General features: G+C 42.6%; 1 protein-coding gene across 10 annotated transcripts in view; it reads right to left on the bottom strand.

The window, feature by feature from the left end:
- Positions 1-612: 612 nt before the first annotated feature.
- Positions 613-27435, bottom strand: part of FKBP15 (FKBP prolyl isomerase family member 15) — a 28408-nt gene continuing 1585 nt past the window's right edge. For 2 of the 10 annotated variants that reach the window (XM_030000276.1, XM_030000278.2), the window contains exons 2-30: positions 27235-27344; positions 26831-26918; positions 25543-25612; positions 24237-24311; positions 23018-23116; positions 22402-22551; positions 21322-21390; positions 19807-19950; positions 19218-19363; positions 18415-18463; positions 17618-17737; positions 17257-17356; positions 16383-16486; positions 14794-14887; positions 13854-13963; positions 13344-13454; positions 12616-12710; positions 11823-11925; positions 9936-9968; positions 8112-8283; positions 7462-7598; positions 6975-7130; positions 6144-6296; positions 5695-5787; positions 5131-5241; positions 4542-4649; positions 3567-4333; positions 2993-3083; positions 613-2516 (exon numbers count right to left, since the gene is read on the bottom strand). In XM_030000276.1, the coding sequence (XP_029856136.1) occupies positions 2442-2516; positions 2993-3083; positions 3567-4333; positions 4542-4649; positions 5131-5241; positions 5695-5787; positions 6144-6296; positions 6975-7130; positions 7462-7598; positions 8112-8283; positions 9936-9968; positions 11823-11925; positions 12616-12710; positions 13344-13454; positions 13854-13963; positions 14794-14887; positions 16383-16486; positions 17257-17356; positions 17618-17737; positions 18415-18463; positions 19218-19363; positions 19807-19950; positions 21322-21390; positions 22402-22551; positions 23018-23116; positions 24237-24311; positions 25543-25612; positions 26831-26918; positions 27235-27344 (3733 nt within the window). In that variant the 3' untranslated portion in view covers positions 613-2441. Of the gene's footprint in view, positions 2517-2992; positions 3084-3566; positions 4334-4541; positions 4650-5130; positions 5242-5694; positions 5788-6143; positions 6297-6974; positions 7131-7461; positions 7599-8111; positions 8284-9935; positions 9969-11822; positions 11926-12615; positions 12711-13343; positions 13455-13853; positions 13964-14793; positions 14888-16382; positions 16487-17256; positions 17357-17617; positions 17738-18414; positions 18464-19217; positions 19364-19806; positions 19951-21321; positions 21391-22401; positions 22552-23017; positions 23117-24236; positions 24312-25542; positions 25613-26830; positions 26922-26945; positions 27106-27234; positions 27345-27435 lie in introns of those variants that run through there. The other 8 variants (XM_030000272.1, XM_030000274.1, XM_030000275.1 and 5 more) reach the window with 8 other exon arrangements.

Below are 27435 nucleotides of genomic sequence, written 5' to 3'. Positions count from 1 at the left end.
CCCTTCCGGCACCCAAGGCAGGCGTGCACATGGGCGCAGAGGACAAACATAATTTATTTTAGGTCCCGAGACTGAGCCAGAAAAAAAACCTGGGAGCTACAGGCCTGGGTCTAGGGAGATGCCAACGTGGGGAATTGGTTGTGTTACCTGCTGTGCCCACTTTTAGAGGGACAAGTTTCAAATTTCAACTCCTGCACCCCAATCTGTGCCCAGAGCAGACAGGCACAGCAGAGCCGCAATTTAGCTAGGACACCTGCTGAGCAGGCACCCTCCTGCATCCACGGAGCCAGCTGCAGGCTGCTGCACATCCTTGCAAGATGCCCAAGGTCCCTCTCCCCTAAAGCCTGACAGAGAACCAGCAAGTGACCCCTGTGTACATCACCATTATCTTTTGTATTTCAGCTTCTCACACCAACACAGTACAATGTGAGAGCCTGAGCAGCCACAGTCACAGCACAAAGGGACCTTCTCTCCTTTCCCAGGAGAGGGTTTTAACAGCAAGAATACTCCCAGAAGAGTTTCTAGATCATATTCCTGATTTGAGTCACAGCAGAATCAGTTTTCAAGTGCATAGAGACAGATGACTAAAGTAAAGCCCGTACAAGCAAAAAATACAGGTTTAATTGCACTTTATTTTCCAAAAAGTGAAATGCAAATCCCTCAGGTTGTCTATCTGTAACAGGAAACTAGAAGTGGGATTTGTTAGTATTAGCAACGACCTCCACTAGGACACTGCCACAGATGGGGGGGTCCAGAGGCCACATCAGGGTACCTACACTCAGACCAGCACAAGGAAGGGGACCCCCTGAAAAATCTGAGTCTCACACATCGTCACATTCAGCACTGAGTAACTATCTGGTGCTTTTGACTTCTGGCATGGCTCCCCCAGAAACCCCAGCAAAGTTTACCCTGCAAGACAAGCATTTGCATGGCAGCAGGCTGGCTATTTCACTGGCTTTAGTCTCTTCCACAATTTGAGCTGCATTTGGCAATTTGCCACACTGAGTGTGCGACGCAGGGGCAGGGACCTGCCACACTGCTACACTCCAGAACAGGAATGCCCAGCATTCTTTTTTTTTTCCTCCCAAGAAACTGCGTTTAGGACACAGATCAAATTCAGTTCAGGGATGATAAGAGGCAGTTGTACAAACTAAACTGTAGTAGAGTTATTTGAAGCACTTCCATTTTATTAAGTGAAGGGGGGGGTTATTTGTTTTAAAGATACAAAGACCTGCTCATAGTTTTAAGCTGCATTAGAGCCGGTGAGTGTAGAAGTAAAAGTGCTATGAGAAACCCAACATGTTTGCCCCGCTGCCTATCCTCACTGCTTTCCCCTCCTGGTCCACTTAGTCTGAAAAGTTATTCCCCAAACCCCTGGCCCAGGTGAGGCTGGGTTATAGCTTATGTCCCACCATCACTAAGTTTTAACTTGTGCTATGATCGTCACCCTTTAAACAGCAGCAGAGAAAAAGGCACAGGAGATGGGCTTGGCTGCCTACAGTAACTCTCTCCCTGGACAAGAAGCACATTACACATCTATTGCTGCTTTCACTGCCAGTGAAACAACCCATCAAAAAAAAAAAAAAAAAAAAAAAAATCTCACCTCTGGATACAGAGAGATGAGCTGGCTGCACAAATGAATTATTTTTGAGGCCTCTGTGAGCCTTGGGCTCCTCCATAAAACACAGCTGGGAAGTTGGCTCCTTACAACAGCAATTACTAGATGCTACATCTGTGCTTGAAGCATTGGTCTAACAGCCCTGACTTTCAGTACTGCTAACGGGTCCCCCTGCCTAGCAGGCTGTGGGTCAGTGAGCACCATGTGCGCCACAGCTCTAGATGTACAACAGTGCTGACCTGAACTGCCTCAGCCCCTGGGGTTTCCAAGCTGCCTGTGCAGAGCTGGTGGCTCACAGGAGAACACCTGCCTGGGGTTTCTCAGCCGAATCTCCCACTGCACATTGCTCATACATGGTGATGAGATGGTGTAGAGTCCCTGTGAGCCACCCTGGGAACTAAGAGAAATATTCCAAAGAGATCTTCACTGAGGAAGACGACAAGATTTTAGCCTGGGGTTTTTTTTGGGGTTTTTTTTGGGTTTTTTTTAAAGTAGTTTCCTACTGCAGGGTCCTGCCAGACTTGTCCTTCTGAAGCACTTTACAAAGTTCATATTTGCATAAACTTTCAGATTAATGAAACGGTTCGCAGAAGTAGGACAGCAATACAAACGTGCAGTAAGACTGGTTGGTTCCTTCAGCTCGTCCCAATCTCTGCGCACATTTGTCAGGTCAGAGCCATGGGTCCCATCAGTTTGCAGTACAAGAGCCTGGGAAGTCCCTGGTTGTTCACAACTGTCCCACATATGCAGCTCATTAAGTGCTAAGCACACAGGAAGAGGCCATGCCCAGAGGAGAGGGCTCATAGGCTCACCAGCTGGCTCTTCATCCCAGCCAGTCCAGATCATCATCATCATCATCACCAAAGAGTGGAGCTGGAGGGGGATGTCCCTTCATGCTCTGGAAATCAAACCAGAAGGAAACTTGTCAGTCCTAACAGCTTCCCAGTATTTAATAATTGCTACAGAGTTCTGGCTCTGCAATCTCCATCAGCTTTAAGGAGATGATATCAAGAATTCTCATCACTGAAATTTTTGTATTTCTCATGCGATGTCTTAATATTCCAGGAGAGATGCTTACAGGCTAAAAGGGATAGGACAGGAGCAAGACACTAAAATCCTTCAATTAACCTGGCAAGTCTCACTTACTTCATGCCAGCAGGAGTTTGTCATCACTATCTCATTCCAGGCAACTCCTCCAAGCTCAACAATAAACAACCCAGATACTCTTGATTTATACAGAGAACATATGGGAAGCTCTGAGCTCAGCTAGCAGGAGCCACTCTGTCCCCCATTGCCATGGGAAGGATTTTACAGACAAGCTACAGGTTAATGCCTGAAGCAGTTTAGTAGGAGTGGAAAGATACAAATACATACCACTTCCTCCTCATCCTCCTCTTCAGAGGGAACTCGAGGCTTCAGTGGTTTACAAGATGCTGTTTCAAAGAAGTTGTCATCCTCAAAGAGGCTAGAAGAAGATAAAGAACTAACAGTTTGCTTGCAGATTATGGGGATCTTGGTTTTACAAGTTCTATTAAAGAATGATGGAAAAGTTTTGTCACGGAGGCAAACTTTTAGGGCATGTCCTATTCACCAGTGCAGAATGATATTGGGACCTGGCAGCCACCAATATCAGATCCTAGAGAAACTGCATGCTCCCCTCCACGCTGAGCTGGGAACCATTCACCAGGGATAATGGCACCACTGCCTCCACTCAGACATGAGCCTGTTCTGCAACTGCTCTCCCAGCAGAGCATGCCCTGGACAGCCTGGTCTCTGCCAGCACCTGCCTTGTGCCATCCAGTGCTAGCATCGTGATGGTGCTTCACCCGACCACGTGTGCTGCCCTGCAGTAGTAGTGCAGCTGTACCAGCCTCTGTGTGCTGCCATACTAGACTGAGCTGATCAGCAGGAAAGTGGGACTGTGGCTACCCCAGGAGTCACATCTTACCTGGAATCTTTTTGCCTTGGGCTGGAGCCCAGTTTCTGCTGTCCTGGGGTTTCTTTCATGATAGCTGAGCTCAGCTCTGCTGTGTTGGATACTGAAGCAGGCTCCTCAGAGCTAGCTCCACCTGATGGGTCTGTGCAGTTCCCTCCCTCACCATTTAAGGGAGGGGGCTCCAAACCTCCCACAGGCTCCTCTGGCTTCTCCTCTGCAGCTGGCTTTTCTGGAAGCACTGCCACATCTGCTTCTCTTGGCTTGGCTTCTAGAGCAGAAGGTTCTGCAACATCAGCCTGCAAAGATACTCTGGAGGGACTGTGTTCAGTCTCAGCTTCCCTGATAGGACTGCTCTCCTGCCTTTGCTCGGCTGGGACAAAGTTCTCATCCACCTCAGGAACAGGCTGTCCTGCAAGTACAGGCCTCTTATCAGGATCCAGAGAGGATTCAGCAGTGGAAGAGAGATGCTCCCCCTGGACCTTCTCCTCTTCTGACATCCCACTGCTCTGTATCGCCTGCTCCTCCTCAGGAGTTCTGGGCCTGGCAGGCAGAGGAGCAGACTCGCCTTCCTGGTCAGACACCATGGAGCCTGTGGCTGCTTCACCAGGGTCAGCTGGGAATGCAACACACTGTGCTGGGCTATGCTGCACAGGCTCTTCATGGTCAGTCTTTGCTCCAGGTGATCCCTCCTGTCTCGCTGCTCCTGTTCTAGATTCCTCCTTTTTACTGTCATGATCTAGTTTCTCCTGCTGCCTGTTGAGTAGCTGCAGTGTTACAGTCTAAAAAATTGAGCAGAGAGAATGTAGGTTATACCCTAAACATAAACCATCACAGATCCCTGTATCTTCTTCTACTACTGGGCTGCTTTACCACCCACAACAAATTTCTGCTTCACAGTTATTTCAGACTCACAACATAAATTTGTGTTTTTAGCCCAAGAGTCCTTCTCTCACAGTGATCACCTTGTATCTCTTATCACTGTTGTACCTTAATAGTGTTCATGACAACACCCAGAACTGTCCTGCCACTGTATGTCTCTTCCAGCTCAAATTCACCCCGAAGAGATTGAAACACACCATTCATTATCTTCTTCACCTGGAAAAGAAGATGACAGGAAACAAAGATAGGTTCATTAACATGTGAAGTACTGGACTCAACACCAGATACTTCTCCAGGTGAAGGAACAATAAATCCAAACTAAACACACGTGGTTTTCAAAGAACCCACTTTTCAGATCAGAAATTCCCGTAATGAAGCAGAATACATCATGACATCTTAATTCAGAACCATTGTATATACACTAAACCCATCCCTCCAAAACTGAGGCAGGCTGCACACACCCAAGGCAGACTGACACTTATTTCTTATTATTCTTTCAATTTTTAAATCTAAACCTCAGATCTAAAGCAGGCAGCAAGAAGATCACATCCTTTCTTCCTCTATAGACGCTGCTACTAGAAACACAGTGCTTCTGCAGAGAAAATAATGTTTTTCCTTCTTATCTCTGCTCAAAAAGAAATAATTCAAGGTAAATAGATTTGCTTAGTAAGGAGAAATATTGGATAGTCAAACTCACTTCTTCTGTGAAGTCTGCAGATGAAGATGCATCCTGATCCTTCTCCAGGTCTCTGATACGTTTTTCATAGTGACCCTTCAGCACCACAATATCAGACTGCAAGGCTGAATACTGTCAAAGGGAAACTGAAAGTTAGAACAGCTTCACAGACACCACCACCTTGCAATGAACAGGTTCTCTGTAAACTGTTTTTTAGTGACAGGTAAATTACTGAGTGGAGTTTTAAGCAGGGCTTTGATCGAGAGTTGCAAAAGACTTGGCTGAAGGTCACAGCACCAAAATAAAGATATCCAACCAAGCCAAAACCTTGGAGATCCACAATCATGTCATTAGCTCTTCAAGTTCAAGTAACATGAAGAATGGGCATAGCATTACCGAGATCCAAGTGAAATGAGGGCTGGGTCTCATCATTGGACCTGTTCAGGTTTGCTGGAAGCAACGTGAAGTTATTCCTTCCCTCTCATATTCTGGACCTCATGTTCTTGTTATTCTGGACATAGGTAGCCTGAGTCTAGCGATTATTGCGCTCCAGTTCATATTCAGCTGCTGTGTTATTCCCTTTACCTTCTCTTTGATAGGCTCTAGTTGCTCCAAACGTTGCTGAAACTCAGACAATTTTTGCTCCTCTGCTTTTTTCAACTGTTTTAGAGTTGCAAGCTGAAAGACAAGAACTAGAGCCCATCAGCTTATAGCCCCTTTCAGTGTCACCCACTTCAAAACAGTTTCTGCTCAAAACCAATCACTCAGAACAGTGCAGATAAGCAGAAGATATTGTAGCTGTTGCTTTAGTCCGAGACCGACATCATCTTGGCTCTCCCTCATTCAGAACTGCAGCAGTAAATTCAGTAGCCCACCAGCCCAACAGATGCAAGTAGAGACACATCCTGCAGACAAGACCAAATTCCGTAACAGTCAAGAAATTAAAAAGTCAAGCAACCATGAGGAGAGGACCCATTGGTTACAGTTACTGGTTATTTGGCATTACATTTCAGCAATAAAGAACAGCCCATTACCTTCTCTTCCAGCTGGGACACCTGCTGCTGCAGGGAATCTCTCTGCTCACACACCTCCTGGTATTGTCTAACATGCTGCTCCTTGGCCGAGGCCAGCGTACGTTCACATCTGGCTTCCCACTGGGATTCCAGCTCTGCCTGGATGAGTGATAGCTGCCCATCATGTAAGAGAGATCATCAGGAACACACACACCCAATCTCTATTTGCACAAGTGGCTGAAAGTTTGGGACTGGATAACATCTCCTGCCCTAGCAGCCCTGCAGCTCTCACCAGCTCCTGCCCACACCTCTCAGAGTTCAATTCCGGCCACAATCCCTCAGGCTGGCCTGAAGGTCTGGCTCAGACTTCAGATCTCTTGCAGTATTTCTAAGCAGTCTTCCAATCATCAGCAGTCCTGTATTCTTCTCTCTACTATGAACTTAATTTGGCACCTCTCCTTTCCTCAGTTTGACACTCTTTAACACAGTCTAAATCTGATGCTGCATGCCAGCCTACATCAACCCTGCACCAAAACTCTACAGCCATGTCAGCAGCCTGTGATTTGAGTCAGAGAATGACTGGGACCTAGCAGCCTTCCTGCCTACTCAAATCATGCACTTCCTTAGAGAGACATCAGTGTAAATCCCAAAGTTAAAAGCAGGGCCAACAAACACCAGCAAAGATATTTTAGAAAGACAACAAAGTGAACCCTGTGTTAAAGTTAACCCCTAAAATCAAGCAGATAATGCTTTCATTCTTCTACCACCTGTGCATTTTCACAACTATTTCCTACCTGTAGGTTCCTACAAGCCTTCCAGACACTTGTTGGAGAAGCTCCCATGACTCCTCACCTGCTCTGCTGCTGCCTGGTCAGTTGAAGTCCGTGCCTTTTTCAGCAACTGTCGAAGCTTGTCCAGTTCCTGCTGATATGATCTGCGTATTTCTTCCATCTCTTCCTCTGCTTGAGCTCTCTCTGAGAGGGATTTCTTCTTCCTCTCTGCAAGATTCTGCAATACAGAATAGGACACAAAATGGGCCAGACTGCACCAAAGTAGCTTCTCCTCCTCAGGCAGAAAGAGCTTCTTTGAGCAGGGAATCTTATCACTTTAAAATCAAGCTGAGATTATTTTAGACATAGGAGGATTAACATATTACTGGCCGAGATATTAAAAAAAAAAAAATAAATCACATAAGCACAAAGGATCCATCAGCACAGGGATCCCTGCCTGCAGATGAGTCAAGATTTACCTAACTTGCATGTTTACGAGCAAGAATGTCGGGTTAAATTTCAGCAAACTGAAACCCTGCATCTCTCCATAATGCTGGCACTGGACATACCCTTTCAAGAGTCTCTTTTTCCACTTTTAGGTCTGTTAGCTCTTCTTCCAATGTTGTAATCTTCAGGTCCAGCTGTTTGCGGCTCTGCTTCTCAGCTTTGAATCTAGTCTGAGTGTCCTCAGAGGCTTCTTGGAGCTCTGCAAAAATACACTTTACTGTGGGTTTTAGTGCTACATATATTTCAGGTTAGTGCATTTGGGGGCTGATGGGAAGGAACAGTGTCTCTTGCACAATGAAGTCAACAACACAGCTTACACCTGCACTGGGAATTAGACTTTATCAAGAGCTTCTTCTGTGAAATGGCAATGTTTATACCTCAGCTTTTATCTTAACTTTTCAACCACTGGAACATTTCTGGTTCCTCTTCAAGATGTTAGACAGTAATGCCAAGAGATTGCTTCTACAAAAGGCATCCCTGTGACAGGATGGTTTTGTTCATTGATTTGGCCCACTCTCCTTTCAGTAGTAACAAGGATACACATACCCTTCAGACATTTCAGTGCATCAATATCCTTCTTTGATACCCTTGTGACTGATCCTGGGGAAAGCAGGAATAGATACCGCAGAAGAAAGGAAAAACCTGTGACTTATAAAAGAGGAAAAAGAATGACATAAAGGAGCTCACATGGAACAGGCACAAGAAGTCTTACCTGCTAACTGTGCTTGCAGTTTGTTGAGCTGCGTCTCATGTCGCTCTGCCTCCTGCAAGGCAGCAGACAGCTGTTTCCGCAGGTCCATTTCCTTCTTCTCGTGGGCAGTCAGCTCCAGCTGCAGCTGGGAAACCTGTGCTGTGGCAGCTGCCAACTCCTCTGCAACTTTGGCCTGTATCACAAAATGGAGCAGGGAAAAGGGAGGGGGGGGGGGGGGGGGGGGGGGGGGGGGGGAAAGGGATATGTGAGTGTGAGGAGGTGCCAGAACTGATCTCAGAGGAAGAGCTGATAAGGTACTGGAGACCTTATTGGGAAGTGCTGGGATACAGCACCTCACAGTCATCTCCAAATTGAAGAGGTAATGATAACTTTTTTGCCACATTACTGTGAGTTTTTTGGCTGTAACCTGTCCACACTGACTAGGAAGTTGCACAAGGCCACCAACAACCTCATCACCACATCAGTTCAACTCAGTGAGTTTTTCTGAAAAGCTTAAACATGTTTAAGACTAGTACCAGTGCCTGGTGGCACTGCTCAGAGTTTTCAGGCTATGACAACATCTATTCAAGTAAAAGCCTGGGCTCCAACATCTAATTATCTTCAATAAGCTTACAAATCATTGAAAAGCCACACAAAACATATGCTTGTTCCAGCCAAAAAAGCACCTTCCCTCCAGAGCACACAGCATATAGTCACCTTGAGGTGCCCGCACGGGCAAGGCTGTCATTTTGGAGCATAGTTCTCACAGTAACTTGTTGACCTGTTCAGATTTAGTATTGCTCAAAGTCAGTGACTCATGTAAAACCAGGTACTAATACAGCTTGTCAGACAACTTGTGAACAGTATGTTAGGCGAGGCTCAAGGCATCAAGACAAAGACGCAAAGTCATGTTCCCAATCTTGCATGACACACAAAATTCAGAGGATGCTCTGCAAAGACAGAACTACACCCGTCAGAAAACCTCACTTGCTGCAGGGAATACATAAATAGCTTCTATATCTATGCCTACATTCAGATTCCCAACAGGCTTCCATGTTCTTGTAACTGCTAAGTTCAGGAGAACTGGAGTTTCTCTCTGCTTTATCCCCGTAAGAGAACTAAAGTGTTCCTCTTCAGACTAGGACCACCACCTTCTGGCAAAGAAGAGCTGTGAGCAAAGCTGTTCCAACTATGGTAAGGATGAATATGTGTTGACCTTGAGGGCTAGGATACTACACCATTAATTTTAAAGAGGAGGCAGCATTTCAGAGACTGGCTAAAACCAGATCCGCTTTCCTCTTATGTTCCCATGAATGTCTCACTGCAGTTCAAAATACTAACTCCTAGCATGCTAAAACCAAACCAAAACCCCATGGCATATCGAAAGGTTATTTTAACACTTGCCTTTGTCTTTAATGGCAAATAAAGAAAAATAAAAAGGAAATCCTATGCCAGGAACTGTTACGAGACTTAAGTTTCTGCAGTGAATGCTTCATATCTCTACTAGCTCAGCTCCAGCCTCCAGCTTTCAGGTACCAAGAGTCTTATGTGATCTGTGTCTGCTCTGACAATTATATGATCATGTCCTGTTTCTCCCATGGGGGAGGTGAAATGAGCAGCAATGTGACAAAGTTCTTTGAAAGGGCTCCCCAAGAAAGAGAGGAGCAGTGGATACACTGCTAGTTACAAAGCCCTTTTCCAAGTTGAAGATCCGTGCTAATTCAAGATCTGAGGCATTTCTTTTAATGCCAATTAGCTTCTAACTAGTTCAAGAGGAAGCTGGGCTGGCACTATCTAGGGCACTATTATCTATCACCTACACAGTCAGCAGACACACTACCTCACCTGGTCCCAGCCCCGATCCACTGGCAGCATGTGCTAGGAAGAGAAAGCAGTGACAGGAAACAGGAAGAGTTAAGAACACAGTTTGAAAGGCAGAGGCATTAATCATCATCAGAAAAGAAAAATGCTTCATTACAGCAGCCTAAGGCATGCCAGAGAAACCTTAAATTATTCCAAGAACTGTAAAACCTTAGACAGAAAAAGCTAGTGAAGCCTGGCTTAAAAAGAAAGAAGCTAAAGGTACATTACACATCCTTACAGGTACATTATACATCACAGATGTAGAAGCAGTCCTATGAGTGACTACCGTTTCACTGCACTGGAGAGTGTGGGCTATTACTTATTACAGTACATGAAGCCTTCATCTAAAGCTGTGATGTGCTCTGCCAGGGTCAAAGATCTATAACCCAAAAGCGGCATGCTACTAATACCTCTTCTCAGTGATCCTGGGTAAAGATGCCTGGCTTGTATCACAAAATAAATGTCAAGTCCCTATTTTTAATTAAAGAACATATAAAATAGCTTAAAATCCTCTTCTCTGATTCTGTCTGTCCATAGTGATCTCAGCAGTTGCAGTCACAGAGCAAGCTAGGTTAGATAAAAGGAAGCAGAAGGAATACCAGCCTTCATATTTACAATCAATACTTCACAAAACTAGGGGAAATCTTCTCCCAGTGCAAGTCATGGCCTGAAGTCTATTCATGTAATAGTGTTATCCCCTAGGCAGTGACTGCTTAATCAAGTGGAGTCCTATTGAAGATGAGGCCCAAAAGATTCCTGAGGATCATATCTTATACTTCCAAAAGATGCTTCCTCCCCAAGTTACTTATCACACAAGCTGGATGTTGTGCTCACTGACAGAAAGGGATTTTATTTATTATTTCAATCTGACTTATTCCTGGTTAGAAGCTCTCACACTCCCTACGTATTACAGTTATGCAATCTGGGCTTTCAGTGGAAAAATACAGTCCTCCTTTACTGTCTGCTCACACCAGCATACAACTGTCAGGCATATATTGCTCTATTCTTTAGCATACTTCTAGCATACTTTGGAAAGCTGCAGTTTCTGTCATTTTTAGGTGCACCAAGTTATGGTTCTCATGCAGAGCAAGCATTTGTCATCTCACGTTTGAACTGGAGAGATACACAACTCAGCAGGGGAGCATGGTGCAAGACTGAACTTGGTGTAATTTAAGAAGCCAGTGCTTGAGAAAGCATACAAGACACCATGCAATTACAGACCTCAAAGCTAGCCTACCTGGGCTAGGCTGTCATAAGTGGACAGTAGAGGATATGCAGCCATGCATAAGTGCATTTAACTGGTTTAAAAGGTATTTCCCAATAAGCCCTTTCACAAAAGGACAATATATTATTGGTAGAAACAAACAGCTTTTGATTAGTATTAATAAAGAAGTGCAAAAGTGCAATGAAGAAACTCTAGTAGGAAATAATTTTTTATAGCTACATTCACTCTATGTCAGTTAAACAGAAGGAATAAAACTTTTCTGAAACTGCCAGTGCAACTAAATAAACAGAGTACATTTTCAATGCCACAAAGCCCTGTGATACACACAATTCCTCAACATGTTGGCCATACACCTACAAAGTTAACAATAAATCAGACACTTTTGTGCAAGATAAGAATATTAAAGCTATGACAGCATAAAGATCTACATTTATATCCCCTGTGCTCCTTTTGTCATGAAAGCCAGGAAAATACTCATTTTTTTTCCTCAAAACAGCTTTCAAAACATAAGTTCAGAACTACAGTTGTCTTCTGAGAGAACTGACTTAAGCCTTGACTAACAAGGCTTCAGCATATTTTAGTGCAACAAGCCCCTTTCCTGGCTGCAGCCAGAGGTCTGTGGCTCTGCTCATTGTCACCATTACCTTCTCCTGTTCTGCATGCAACACTCTTGCCTGTGTGTTTTCATTTGTTGTTTGCAGTGAATGGTTCCTCTGCTCCATTAGCAAGTTACTTTGTTCGACGTATCTGTGAACAGGGGAGACTGCATAAGCATTTACATAAATACATGACTTGGAGCAAAAGGCTCAGAGAGAAAAGGTGATATTTCAAAGCAGTTTTCTTCATGACAAGTCCCAGACAATTTTGCGTGATATCCTGCACTAAGAAGAGCCTGATCTCAAAAGGGTGGAATGGGTGTGCCGGGCACAGCAGAGATTATATCAGTTTGGATAAGTGCTTTACCTCTCTGCAACAAGTCTAATGTTCCTATCACACAGTCATGGATTTTGATAACCTGATATCCACTGACCTTTGCAATTTCCTTAACAAGTTATTCCCCTTCTTAAACTGAATAGAACACACACCCAACAGTGGAACTAGGGATACTGCATCCCCTACAATTTCTTCCACCTTACTAAAAAGCTAGCAAAAGTAAAGTAACTCCAGGAAGCAGAACAAGTGTGCTCAAAGAAGATAGCATGAGGTTTTTTTCCCCTTTTACACATTCACATTTACTGTAAACCAGTTTTGGAGATATGCCCTGCAGAGAGAGAGGGGGGAAAAAACCACACTTTTAATGCCTTAAAAAAAAAAAAAAAAATTAAACATCAGAACATGTCTCTACCCTAAAGAACACCCCTCCTAGTTATGCCTAACCAAGTGTAAGCTAGAAAGTCTTTGCAAATGCAGAGAAGCTGTACCCTCCCCACTCCTTACCTCTGATTCCGCTCAATCAACTCACTGATCTTCTCATTCTGCTCTTCAATTCGACTGCTCTTCTCAAATATCTCTTGCTTCAGTCTCTCATTCTCCTAAAGCATAGCCCAAGCATGAATATTCATCTTACTCAGAATTCCCTGCAGCAGTACCTAACCCTTTGTTTTGTACAGATGCAGTACAGTGGTGAGACTTATCACCTTCTGTGGTAACGTCACAGGAAGGCGCCACGCTACACTTAGCAAGAATCCTGGCATGGGACAGTGGTTGCCAAACCACATTCTAGAGAATATTGTGTCTGGTTGACTTTTTCACCCACAAAACCCAAGATTGTAAGGCTGCTGCCTAGAAAAACTACAAAGCCTAAGACTAAGTAGTGAAAAACAGAAGGCTGTGGTTCTTGCAGCATGGTACTTCAGCTGTGAAACTCCGTTCTGCAGGATGCTGTGGGTTAAGTCCATAACGGTTTAAGAGGCTGAATTTCTCTCACATGAGCCTTTTGCCAAGGCCTATTAAATACCAATATATCAACTCTGGCTCGGAAAGTACCCAAACCACAAACTGTTGAGAACAGCTTTTTTTGGGGGCAGAGGGGTAGAAATCATTGTATACAGAACACATGGGTGGATGGACATTTGGGCCAAGCCAGTACAGCTTTCCTCATTAGGAGTAACATAGTGGGCTCCAGTTCCTCATGGAAGTAGTCAAAACAGGCTGGCCATGCTCACCTGGATTATACGTTGGATATTGCTCATGATCATGGAAGCTTCCATAGTAACAGAGGAGATACCTGGCAGTAGTGAACCGTTACCAGTGTTTTGTTTCTTCAACTCCTCCACCTGCAGGGATAAGCCATTCTTAAGCCAGATGAAATGAATTTATGGGTGTAGGTAAGAGACATCTGCAAAGATCCATTTCAGTGTTCCATTTGATCAGCTGTAGGGTATACACTACTGTATCAACTGTGACACCTCCTGAAGGGCAATGAATCTCTTCAAACACTGCATCATATGATATTTAAGACAATAAGAGACAGCACCTTCGCCCAAGCCTAGGCTTAGCTTTTTCATAGTAGCTGAATTGCCACCACTTCAAGGTTTGATCATATTGGAATTTTCACTAAGTTAGTACATCACTTACAACCTTAAGGCAGGCATTTAAATAGAGCCAACTCCTGAGACATTTGGAGACCAAATAGCAGTAACTTTGTTAACAAGCCTGCCTATGCCATACATTACCTTGGCAGCCAGATGATCCATTTTATCTACTACTTTGCTAACGGCCATTCGGATTTCAGTGTTATGCTGCCGAGCTTCTGTCATCAAAAAGGAAGTAACATCCCCGGGTGCTTGAATGGAAAGGAGAGAGATGTATAGTCACAAGGGGAAAATGCCTGCAATACAGACATATCAAAAGCAATGCTCAGCAGTTTGAAGCCTGACAGATAGGACAGCCATTCTTCCCAGAAATAAAATGGACATGGTATTTGGAAAAATAATGACACAGGTATTTTCCAAATAACATGAATAGGCAGGTTTATGACTACAGGAAATTCTTGAGCTGTGTGGCAGCACTTAGGTCAACAAGAGCAAAGCTCCCAGACACACTAGAACAGTAGTACACAAAGAGGTACAATCAAACAATAGGAACGAAGGATGGCTTCTGAAACTTTGAACTGAAAAAAACGTGCTCCAAGGAAAGTTCAGCTATACTCAAGTCTTCACCAACAGGGATTACCTAAACGGTTGGTTAAATGCCTTTAGTCCTTCTTAGGTTGCGACTTTTTCTGGGCTATGTCCTCTCACTTAGTAAAGGCCTCTACACGTACACTTAAATTCTTTCCCTGGCTGGCAGGATAGCTATTTACTATTACAGTTATATTTATAACTGGAAGCATCATCTACAAAATACCTTTAGTAATACACAGCCTTGGGATTACACCTAGAAACTCCATCCCCTTCCACACTGCACAAAGTTCCTTAATGTAAGAAAAAGATGGATATTTATTGGGAAATGTTCGCCCCCGTTTGGTATTAAAAATAAGAATCTGTGAAACAGCACAGCAGTACAGACAGGATGAATATGTACGGGTATGCTACCATTGCTACCTAAATCATTATAAACAGTTTACTGCAGGTATTGCAGCCTTCTGTAAAGCATGTACTTTTTTAAACATACCTTGGTAAGGTGTGGGATACATCTGTCCTACAGGCTGGAGTTGAGAAGCAGATGCAGCAGTTTGGGGGTAAGCAAATGCCATTCCTGGATATGCCTTGCAGAGCAAGTTCAATAGATTAGAATATGTTTTGATACTTCCCCCCTTCCTCACACTTAAGCAGTTTTCATGTTTTTTAAGCCCCAGAGCAAGGATGATATTTGGAAAGAGAAAAACAGAATTAAGGAGCTGGAAGTCAAATTACACAACAGTCATAGTAAAGGGAAAACAACAGTCACTCTTCTTTCAAGGCTTAGACGTGTTCAAGTTACCACAGCTTAATAAGTTACCTTCTTCACTGAAGTTTAAGCAAAAGCATGTTTGTGAGAGGCAAAGATCAGCATGTGAACAGCTCACTCTGAAGTTATGCTAACTTGAACACAAGGCTATTCCTAGGAAGGGCTCAAAGTGCAACACAACTTGATTGCAACTTTACTGCTCAGTGCTCATCAGAAGGAGCTAAACGGACTGAAGCATGCATTAAATGCTATGAGTACCTCACTCCTACCAGTTTACTCTCTCAGGCAAGGAAAAAAGAAAAAATTACAATACAACTCGGGCCAAGTTTCTAGAAGAATTCAGGACATCAGGGTCAAACTTTCAAAACAATACACCCAAATCACTGTCAGATTAAAACTTCACTTTAATGACTAGTTTCTATTTCAACAAACAGAAAAGCCTATCTTTTTTATCTTGTTATTGCCGCACCTCCCTCATTTTCAACTCAAGGAAAATGCAAAGCCAAAGCAATGCAATACCACACCAGTTTTGGAGGTGGGGGGGAGGGATGTTGTGGTTCTTTTTTGTTGTTGTTGTTTTCGTTTTGTTGGGGTGTTTTGTTTTCGTATTGTTTTTATTCATTATCAAATGTTTTCTTCCTCTGCCTGGACCCTTTAAAAATAAACAGTGCGTCTATGATTTCCAAAAGTTCCAGAAAACAGCTTAAGTGAAAATAACTACAGAAAGCAGACAGTAAAAAGCTTGGTTTTAGACTTCATAGAATTGTTTGTACAATAGCTTTGTCTTCCCTATCTGATGTGGAAAACACATTGTGTGTTAAGCCCCCAAAGCTTCCTTGTTAGCAAGCAGATTGCATCACTTTACAGCAGCAGCAGCACAAGCCTTTTAAAAGGATTATTCTTTTGCTGGATGAAAAACCATGACCCAAAACCACATTAAGTGTGCATGTGAGCTCTCACAGAAAAACAGACCATGCCCAAGAAAAATTTCAAATAAAATGCTTGTTTTCACCGGCTCTACAAATACTTAGAAGTTTATTTTATCCACTACAAAAGCAGATATTAAACAAAGTCTGGCTAATTCTTAGTTCAACTTTAAGAAGCCATCAGCAAACAGAAAATTAGCCCTTTTTGATTAAATTCTAAGAGGCATGTGATGGAAACCTGAGAATGCCACAGAAGAGTCACAGGAAACAGCCTGGGATTCTCATTCTTACATGCTGCTATGAAGTCCTTGCTCCCAGCAACGGAGATGGTAACACTTAGGAGAAAGGACAGAAGCGCCAATATTGTCCTTGATTTCATTTTGGTACCTGAAAGCCCTGTGCTCCTCCAGGCAGAGCTGAATGGGCCTGGATCGTTGCAGGTATTAAAGCAGCAGAAGATACCGGGGGTGTAGAACCAGATGCTTGAGGTACTGAAAAGGAAGAAAAAAATTCAGCATGCCATAAAGTAGCTAGAAATAATTTAACTCACCCAGTGTGAAACAGCCAAAAAAATCACTAAATAGACAAAAATTTAACACAAGCCTGTCTGCAGCCTTGTGAAAATTAAATCCGGTCAAGCAAGTGATAAAAGGTCAAGAAAAAAGTAATCTTTCACAGAAATTCCACTTCTAGCTACATTTAGACAACCTCTTTTCATTCAAACAAAGGTAGCTCTGAAGTTTACTGACACAAGATGTTACTCAGACTGACTCTAAAGGCTGCTCAGCTGACCAGCAGCTGACATTACTATTCCATCATGAGAAGACAAGTCGAGCCCGCTCCAGAGCTGCCAGCCCTCTGATGCCCTTCGCTCTTATTTCCATCATTTGCAAACAAAAAAATTTCTGTTCACTGGGAAAGGATTTGTAACAGTCCCATTTACAAATCACATGTCCTCTTAGAAATCTCAGTGCCACCCCAGCACACACAGTGACAGAGCAGCTCATGCGCCGTGGCTACTCTTCCTCAAGCAGTCATGTGTGCACAAGATCACAATGAAGACATACTCCAAGGACTTAGTCTTGTGCTTTATGAATTAGTCTACCTATGGCGTTTTGGATCAGCAAGCCTTATTAGAAGCTATCTATCAGTTCCCATTTCAGTTCCTGAAAGGAATCCTCTATTTGTACAGCCCTTGTACTTGAAGCCTGCAAATAAACAAAACTTCTCTATACCAATCCCAGGCTCACCAGCATATTACCTTGTGTTGACACTGTGGGCAGTACTGCATGAGCTGGCTGTGATGGCCTCACTGAAGATGAAGCCACTGGTTGTGCTGTCCCTCTCAGTATACTTGGATCCTAAAAACATTTCTGCATATTACAAGGAATGCTAAAGAATGAGGAAACAGTTTGAACCCAAGATCACTTGAGACTAGGTGTTATCCAGTTAACCCAACTGAACTAGATAGGAACAGTGGAATCATTAAACCCTTTTGCCACAGAAACAGAGTACGCTTTCCCTGTACAAAGCAAGAGCTATGGCTACAGACTCCACTTTAAGGAATTCACACCGTAAAAAAACATCAAAAAAAGATTACATTTATGTGATTGGTGATGTACCTCTATTTCCGAGTCACTGGAGTCAAGCTGACTACCTGCGGTCCCGGCAAGGAAAGGCAGCATGGGCTGTCCCATTTTAGCCATCCGAGAAATTAGCTTTGCCTTTGCTACATCTGGATTCTAAAAGAAATGTTTGCAGTTACTCTTCCTTCATCGCTCTGCCCAGGCTTTCCAGACATTACAGAGACATCTGTCAGGATTACACTCTTCTAAATCACTGACTTAACAATTCTGGTTCTTTCAATTTTTCAACGACTGTGTGAAAAACTGATTTTCAAGCATACAAGATAACACTGTGGATTTCTTAATCTGGCTTGCTTTATATACTCTCCTTCTGGGATGACACTGTCATTACATAGAAAATCTACCCCTGCACAAAACACAGCAACAAGAAGAAAATGTGTTCAAGAAGCTGCTTAGCAGCTTTTTCTATCCTGAGGCACACGCAAAAAGTCGTCTTCTCATGTAGCTATATAAACTTATAATGAATGTCCCAATTACTCTGTTATCCATTCTAAATTTGTCCATTTATCCAAGAAGACAACTAACCTTGCGAGTATCCACAAGGTCAAGGTAACTTTGCACTTAAGAGTAGGAACTGGGACTGAGGTTCCTCATGTTCTGCTAATACCTTCAAAAACAAGGCCCTAATCTGCCATTAGTAAGGTGAACATTTGAGAGCATCTTATTTGCATGAGGTTCACTTTATCTTCAGCAACACTGAATGCAGAGGTGAAACCAACCAAGCTTCCCTACTTAAGGCTTCAAATTAGTTAGGAAAAAGCAACAACACTTACTGCTAGCTGTTCACTGATGGAGTTTGACTTGGCCCGAACAGCTGGCTCCCTGAAAAGCCACACAGGTGTATATTGATATGGGAGATTAACAAAAATGAAATTCAGGATCCAATATTCTGCATTTCTAAATACTGTCAAATACACCTCCCCCTAGGAAAACCCTTTTCTTACATTGTGAGCATTTCTTTTACCTTACTTTTGGAAGATTCTTCGCAACACTATCTGTAGATTTCAGAACATCATTATGGGCAAGTTCCATGGCTGATTACAGAAAGTTGATTTTGTTGATTGCTGTAATGACCACATTCTGGTACAAACAATTTTAACCAAGTCCAATAACAAACTACTTATGGCAACAAAAAGAGCACTTAAACTTGAACTCCCTAAAAAGGATAACTAACCCATTTAGTTAATTTAAGAAACAAATGACAATGTAAAATTTGCAATTAAACCCATCAGCCATGACCTAAGACCAACTTATGACTATACTGCCACATGAGATGAGAAAGCTGTTGTAGCAGTACTCATACAGCTTAATCATGTTAGATCTCAGTAATGCTGCAGAGGAATGACTTTTCATCTATGCCCATTTAAATTTCTTTAAATCTGAAAGTCAGCATTCAAGCAGAAAATTTCCTGCAAGTCTTGTTCACAAGCATTCCCCTGCCACACTGATGGCACTAAGCTGGCACACAGGGGATCCACATTTGCCAAATGATGTGTTAATGCAACTTTGTGCTTGATGTTTATGAGCATTGCCATCTTTTAATACAGCAAGTTGTTATAACCATGCTGCTTCTTACCCAGGCTTTGGAGGTATCGTAGATGGAGGCAATAAACCAGTGTCTGCAGAGAAGCCATCTGAATTTGGTACCGGGGAAGGTGCAGGAGAATCCCTTGAACTAATGCTTTGTCCATCCGAACCAGAGCATTCCTTTACCAACTTTACCTTAAAAAGCACATAACAAAAAAAGATGGTTTTCTGGGTTCCCAAAAAAGTTTTCAGCAACTTGTTTGTTTTTGATGACTACTCCTCATGCACTTCAAGTAAAAGCATAAACTGATTCATAACTGGAGAAGCTGAGTCTTTACATCCTGTCATTCCTCACTGACTATTTTGTTTTCCCAAGTGACTCAAATAAGACAATGAAAAGATCCCAAGACAGTTAGAATAGACATGTCTTAGTAAACAGCCTAGAGGGGTTTTTTGGGTTTAGGGTTTTGTTTTTTTTTTTAAAATTAAAGATATGTATCGTCCTGAGGTATTTGGTTTATAACAGTTTCTGAGCTGTAGTTCTCATGCCAACAGCAGGTTTTCACCTTGCAGACAGGCGCTGCCACCCAACAGCCACAAAGCAGATATAAAATAAACATTTGGCAGAAGACACTCACCCGCTTAACTTCCACCTCAAAAACTAAAGTAGAGTCTGGAGGGACACGGCCAGCCACTCCCTGAGCCCCATAGGCCCATGCCGGAGGAATGATGAGATACCTTCGCCCTCCTTTCTTCATCCCCATCATTCCTTCTTCCCAGCCCTTTGGTTTTCAGAGACACAATAGAAGAGAAAGTAAACAGTCTGATCAGTGACATTACAGTTTCTTTTAATTACACTGATTAAGACAGCTTCAGGCACCAGTTACATAAGATTCCAAAACACATATAGAGAGATTCTTGTAATACCCTATTTATTTTCAGTCTGCAGCACATTCATCTTACAACAAATCTTAATGGCCAGTTATAAATTGCAACATTAACTTAAGAATAAAGATGCAGCTCCCAACATGTTCATAATGAAACCAGACAGATACAGCAATCTCTAACATGAAGGCTGGAGTCTTCCAGGTCTCCGTACGGTTCCAGAAACCTGGTTCAAGTTTTAAATATCTAACTTAAGGAGCTATCACAGATCACACTGATATCCTGGAGAAAAGAACTGCATGCTGTGCTGCGTGCACAAATTCTGCAGCTGCGGGTGGCTTGGAGGGCACACAATGGTGACCTTTCTCAGCCTTCTGGGAAAGAACAGGACTCCACGTCACTGAGAGATCACTTCCGAATTCTTACAGTTAGATTTACAATGACCCACAGAAAACAGCTGTAGCAAAGGAGATTTAGAAGTCAGAGCAATGCAAACTGTCAAATGGATGCCAGCATTTAACAGGATGACTACTATACCCAGACAACATTAATAAGAAGATACACGTTAAAACAAATAAAGTAGAAAAACAGTGCATCTTCAATAAAGGACAATTTGTAACAGATCATATATGAATTACTCGGGTAATGGAAGTGACTTGAACAAAAGCATCTCTGACTCACAGCCTGATTTTATGCAATAACATCAGGGTGTATCACACCACCTGGACTGAAAAATTATTCCATGGCCAACACCCTCACAATTTGACTTAGAGGGTAAAACCACTCTAGGCAGTAGTATTTATATTTTACTAGACCATCCTAAAACTTGTCAGTTGTCTTCACCCTCCCATGCCCTTCTCCCAGGTGTTGTATCAGAGCTGTCTGATGCTCTGCTTCTGAGGCACGAGTGGGGAGGAATCTGAAGCTCTTCTCAAATTGAAATCCTCCTTTAGAAATAAAGTTCCCTGAGAACAAGTTAATGGATTAAGTGACTTCCAGAAAAACAAAGACAAACCCCCGCCAGCTCTTCAAAACAGGAAGCTTCCTTTTTACCGAACAGGACAACTTCTTTCTAACACTGCCACTGGGAGTGGGCTATATTGTGCAAATTAAGAAGAAAATAAAGTTTGAGTGAGTCGCTGTTACAGAGTGTTTCCTATCAAATGAAACATGAAACAGAAATAGCATATATGAATCCTGAACAAGATCTTCAGTAATTCAAAGCTCTAAGACTTCAATTATTATAATGAAAGTGCCAGAAGTTCTACCTTAATGACCTTTCCAGATCCCAGCTTTAGCCGTAACAGCTTGTCTTTGTTAACATTCGAGTCAAACACCTAGAGAGTTGAAGAACAAAAACACAAAATACATGGATTTCCCAATTGTTTCAAGATTCTGAACGCTGCTTTACACATTCCATAAACTCCTACAATCTCTTATGTGCTATTTCCCATTCTGCTACTGCCAAAACTAATTCTTAACAGACGTAAGCCAGAGCATTGCTACAGCTTCTAGTCCATTGCACAGTACAATTTCTTAAAGTGAATGATAGCTGGAGACTCGGACTTTAAAACTGCTTTGAGCTTGATGGTCAGGAAAGGATTGGGCCAAGTAAAACACTATGCAACAGGCTTACATCAAGCAGCAAACAACTGTCTAGAAGTTTTGTACATTAAACTAAGACATATGCAGCTGAACAACTCCTTCAGGAGATTAGAAGTAAGCTCTGCTATGTACCATTGGTACATAGAGAGAAGCATGCCAGACAGACCAAGACAAACAAAAAATCCCCTAAAAATGAAAAACAGAAAGCCCTTTTTCATAGCAAAAAGATTCAACTGCAGATGGATGCAAATGCAAAACCCTTTGCCATGATTTTTGCTAATAATAAAACCAGCAGAAGTATTTTAAAGGTATTGAAACATGAAAGAATTTCTTTTGCTTGTTAGCAAACTGGATTGGATACAGACGTAGAAGATTGCTGTAAAAGCAATCTCATTCTTTTAATATTTGGAGATGTGCTTTGTGTCAGACAAGGCCCTTCTTATCACTTCCTCAAGCTGTTTGCAAAGGAACATAGCTAGCTTCACTGTCCCCTCTCACCATTTCCATTAATATTTATGTGTGAGAGTGCCTATGAAAGTTAAAAGCATTTCAGTTGCCTCCTCCTGAACAGTAATGGAATCCCTTATTATTCTATAGGTAACACACATGACCTCACTTATGGTGCCATAAGCGACTGAAAAAATACCTTTAACATCAGCACCAATACTATGCTAGATGCGGCAAGTCCCTTCCAGGGACTGTCACACTCACTTAGTAACAGGAGGTTGCAGAAATGTCTTTACCTGTCCAAGCCCGTTGTTCTGGAACAGCCAACCCGTATAGGCAATCTCCAGAGAGTCTCCTCCTTCTACTCCTTGCCCTTCTCCAAGAAGGAGATCCTGGTAGAGGACTGAATCAAGCACTGGGGAGCTGTTGCATTTGGCAATGCATACCTGCAGAAGGAAAGCCTGTCAATGTCTCTGGCCATTAAAACAGAGCGGCAAGTTCCACTACAACTCATTACAGATCTGATGCATTTCTTACTGTACTGATCAAGCCCTGCTTATAGATGCACTTATGAGGCATTCCATGTTTCCTTGTGCTGAATTTTGCTGAGTAAATACCCTCTGCTCTACAGAACCATTGGTCTTACAGTACTTGAGAATCTTGATCAAAAATCCCGTCAGAAGTAACAGGCTCCCTGCCTCAGAGGCCTGTATCTAATGAACAAGACTCAGGCTCATCACAGATCTGCCTCAATCAATCACAGTCAGGCAGATACTCAAAGCTGAACTTCAGTGAAAAAGTACAACTGACTTAGAACCTTTCAGCACTAAGGTGCTCTCAGAGATACATCTTGATTTGGCTGTTGTTTTAAACAAGCCAGCAAGTCACACCTCGCACAGAGTAAGTAGTTACCTGTTTACTGAAATCCATTGCTGCCTTTTCTGACTCAAACATGATGGACCAGTTTTGTCTCTGATCATCATAGAACGTACTGTAATTGTTGGGTTGAACCTGTGGGAAAGGAAATCAGTCCTGTGTTATACATGAAAAGATGCATTCAACTACATTAAAAAAAAATCCACATCCAAAAGAAGCTTAAAATAAGAGCTACTGAAATTAAGCAGAGGCAGAGGAAGAATCCTGCTGTATTACTACCCAAGGTCAGAATGCACAAATTAGCTTTTATTTATGTGCTCATTATCATGGAAGAACTACTATAACTCAAATACTTGAGCAAATATTAAGTTCTTCATAGATGCTGCAGCTTTCACAAGCTTCTTTGAAGCTAGGTTCTATAATACATACTAAGATTTTTAAGTGTAAGTAATCTTCTTTTCATAAGTATTAATTATATTTACACATCCAGAATCAATTGGAGAAGTCATTCCTTCCTCACTTCTAAAAATCCGTGTCACCAGAAGCTGAATACACAACCCATCAATCTTTCAAAATGCGCTAATAAAACTAAAGAGCAAGCTAGCATCCTGGTCAGAAATTTGGACTGAAATTCTACTATTTCAGAGTAAAATTTCTGTCTGTCAAACCAAGAAATTTTATGTCACCTGATGACAAGCTAAAAAAAAAAAAATCAACACACCAGTTTTCTGTAAAACTGGCAGAAAACAGAACTTCCTGAGAGATCCTGTTTTAGGACTTACAATGCTCCAAATTGTTCTTATCAGCAGGAAAGTGTTGAGTGTCAAATTTCTGAGAGAAAACATTTCCTTGCTATCATTTCCTTCTGCTTGCTCAGTTCTAGTCTCTCACTCACTTAACTACAAATTATTAGCAAAAGGAATTTTGTTCTGTTTCTATCCATTGTAGGACTGCAAAACTCAAAACATCTCTTCTGTGATCTAGAGGTAATAACACACCTCCTACAGCATACGAACTTGCATTGTGAAATCTACTGATGAAGTGCTCTGCAAAAGGCAGATGCAAGTCTTGTGCAATACACAGGAGGAGGAGGAGCAGAACAGTGCTTCCAGGCACTGTGACACTTCTTGCTGTGTCAGTCAGTTGTTTGATCTCAAAGGCTATAAACTAAGGCTTAAGAAAGCATTTCAGAGTCAACTTCTGTTTGCTGTAAACAATACAGATCACTGAATGCTTTTCTAATCCAGAGTCTTACTGTGAGTATGAAGCCCGGATGGATCCTTGCAGTCGCGATCTGTTGCTGCTGACTGATGTAAAGGAGGATTCTGTACTGGATTCCACAACGAATTGGGTAGGGAAAAAGAACAAAAAGCACAAACTCATAACGTCTTAAGTTCTAACGTATTTTGTCAAATTCTGAGCCTAAGGCTACAGTATTTGTCAAATACACCTTGCAGCAGCATTTTTCATAGCAAAAATACTTCACACAATTTTGTAACACCTCTTAAAAACCCTTGAAAATATGCAAGCTTTATTTAGCTACAGGAATCAAGCAATTCAAACTAATTAGTTTGCAATAAGCAAGATGCTTTGACTAATTCCACATTTTTTTTGCAGCTACTGTGTGAAAAGATGGTGCACTAACCCTTCGATACATAAGACTCAGAATACATAGCATACAGGCATAAAACAACGTAACAGATTGAGTAATAATAAGTTGGAGGGAGCCTTCCATGTACTAAACAATGCAGATATAACATTATATTGATGTATTTGGCTGTACTAGACACAATCCACTACGGAAAAGTGCTTTCTTTTATGCACCTGCACTCAACACAGCTGGGTGGTGAACTGGGAGCAATCTGTTAACTGTTCCCAGCTCTGCAGGTTTCGATATTACAAAGGCAGCCTGAGAAAGGCTGCATTACCTTCCTTCGGCAAGTCCTGTCCTTCCCAGCTCCCCCACGAATGCCACACCTGAACACTTCTCAGATCTGTGACTCAGGAATTAGTTTACCAAACTACTGGGTTTTTTTGTTCTTCTCAAAGCAGAAGCAACATAGTGAGGCAACATGAATTAGGAACTGAACATTAGGAAACACCATAAACACCAAAATCAAGGACAGATCAGAGTATTCAAAGTATCTTTTAAACACACCAATTTACTGGGCACCTTGGTGCCATTTTCTTAGAGGAGTACTTGGGAAGGAGATATATTTTTGGTACCAAAATAACAAAACTTAAGCAAAGCATCTCTGTACTGTTGGACAAACTTTTGCTATATATTGATTTCCACATGCAGATTTGTGATCCAGTTGTCAAAGACATTCTGAATAAACATCAAAATCACTTCCAGAAACATTAGAAAAGGTGCAGTACCTGAAACATTGCAAAATATTTCAGGCACAAGTTGTAAGAGATCTTACAAACTCGTGGATTGCAGAAAAGAAAGATGTCACCAAGGTAAATGGCTGAAGGTGTAACAATCAGTGGAACTAAGACCTCCAACATCAAAAGCAAAGACAATTTGGTGAGCTCTGAGAAAAAGAAATGTTTCTCACCTCTTTAGTAGCATGGTTCCCCACTACAGCTGCTCCATACTTGCCTTGCTTCAAGTACTGCCCATTTGTACTGGAAGACAAGTTAGATATTCAGCTGTAGAACCGTCCCTGCCTCAGACTTCCCTCTACTGCTGCTGAGGTTTTCTTCTTTAGAGTTCAGGTCCCTCTCCTCATGACTAAAATGTTAGGCAGCCTGTCCTGGTTTCAGCTGGAATAGAGTTAACTGTCTTCCTAGTAGCTGGTACGGTGCTATGTTTTGAGTTCAGTATGAGAAGAATGTTGATAACACCGATGTTTTCAGTTGCTGCTAGTAGTGTTTAGACTAATGTCAAGGATTTTTCAGCTTCTCATGCCCAGCCAGCGAGAAAGCTGGAGGGGCACAGGAAGTTGGCACAGGACACAGCCAGGGCACCTGACCCAGACTGGCCAACAGGGTATTCCATACCATGTGACGTCCCATCCAGTATAGGAACTGGGAAGTGGGGGCGGGGAATCGCCGCTCGGGGACTAGCTGGGTGCCGGTCGGTGGGTGGTGAGCAATTACACTGCGCATCATTTGTACATTCCAATCCTTTCATTATTGCTGTTGTCATTTTATCAGTGTTATCATTATCATTATTCGTTTCTTCTTTTCTGTTCTATTAAACTGTTCTTATCTCAACCCGTGGATTTGCTTCTTTTCCCGATTTTCTCCCCCATCCCACTGGGTGGGGGGGGAGTGAGTGAGCGGCTGCGTGGTGCTTAGTTGCTGGCTGGGGTTAAACCACGACACAGCCTTTCTTAGCTTAAAGACATTGCAACTGTATTGCTTGCCCACAGATTACAGGAGCATACGTTACCGAGTTTGAGTTGAAAACTGTTCTTTTGACAGATCCAGGGCAAATGCGTTTTTACATGATGGCAGTGTCAAATGGACAGAGAATTTTACTGCTGTCACTCTATGCTCATGCCTCAGCTCTCCACAAGGGAATGTATGAGACATAAGCATCCAACAGAGCTGCCTGGAAACCGTGCAAGTGTCAGGCCAGCACCCCAGGATGCTGTTGCCTGTAATGGCCAAATCCAGAACTTGCTATTTATTTGACAACTGTGTAACCCAGAACTGCAGCACAGTAACTTTTTTTGAGCAGAAACTTGCATCGACTTGTAGCATTTCTACCATGCAGACACATGTCTACAAGCAATGGTCTCTTTCCACTCATCCAACATCTTGCCTTTATGATTAGGTCTTAAGCTCCCAGAGACACAGACTCTAACAGGTCATGCAGGAAACCACTGCTGCACTTACTATCGATAAGCATGAACCGCAGTGGCCATGAACACTGATGGTGCTCCTGAAGCTGCTGGGGCCACAGGAGCCTTCTGGGCTGCCTGACCTGCCAAAGAATAAAAAGCAGGAATACCTGTCAGTGATAGCAGAACTGCCACATTTGCTGGCCAGCGGCAACGCCACAACGTAGTCCTTCCCCCAAGAAAAAATAACTCCAGAAGAAGATGAAAAAACAAAGAGTGATGTTCCAAAGTCACCAAAGGCCACTAGAGTAACCAGGTGTAGGGAGGGTACTAGAGGATAATATCATTCAAGAAAACCAAGTGAATTATTTGCACTGCTGTTCTTCACAAAGGCCATCATTCTCCCAGCAAGACACATGCTGCTAGGTTTTTTCCCCACGCTCAATCCCAGTTACTTACCAGCTGCTGTTTGACCCTTCTTAGGCTGCTTTGGTGCAGTGTACTGGAAGAATTCGTTCCCATGGCTTGAGACTGTTTGATCCAGACCAAAGAGAGAGGCCAATCTGGCACTAGAAAGAGAAAGAAGCTATTTTACCTTATTTAACATGGGCTTTATAGATAATGAACACCACTAAATACAAGTTATATCAAATATGAAGT

The sequence above is a fragment of the Aquila chrysaetos genome, chromosome 24 (assembly GCF_900496995.4).
Source record: "Aquila chrysaetos chrysaetos chromosome 24, bAquChr1.4, whole genome shotgun sequence".
NCBI classification, from domain to species: Eukaryota; Metazoa; Chordata; class Aves; order Accipitriformes; family Accipitridae; genus Aquila; species Aquila chrysaetos.
Note: the sequence above shows the minus strand (reverse complement) of the source record. Positions and strands in the feature narration are given on the sequence as shown.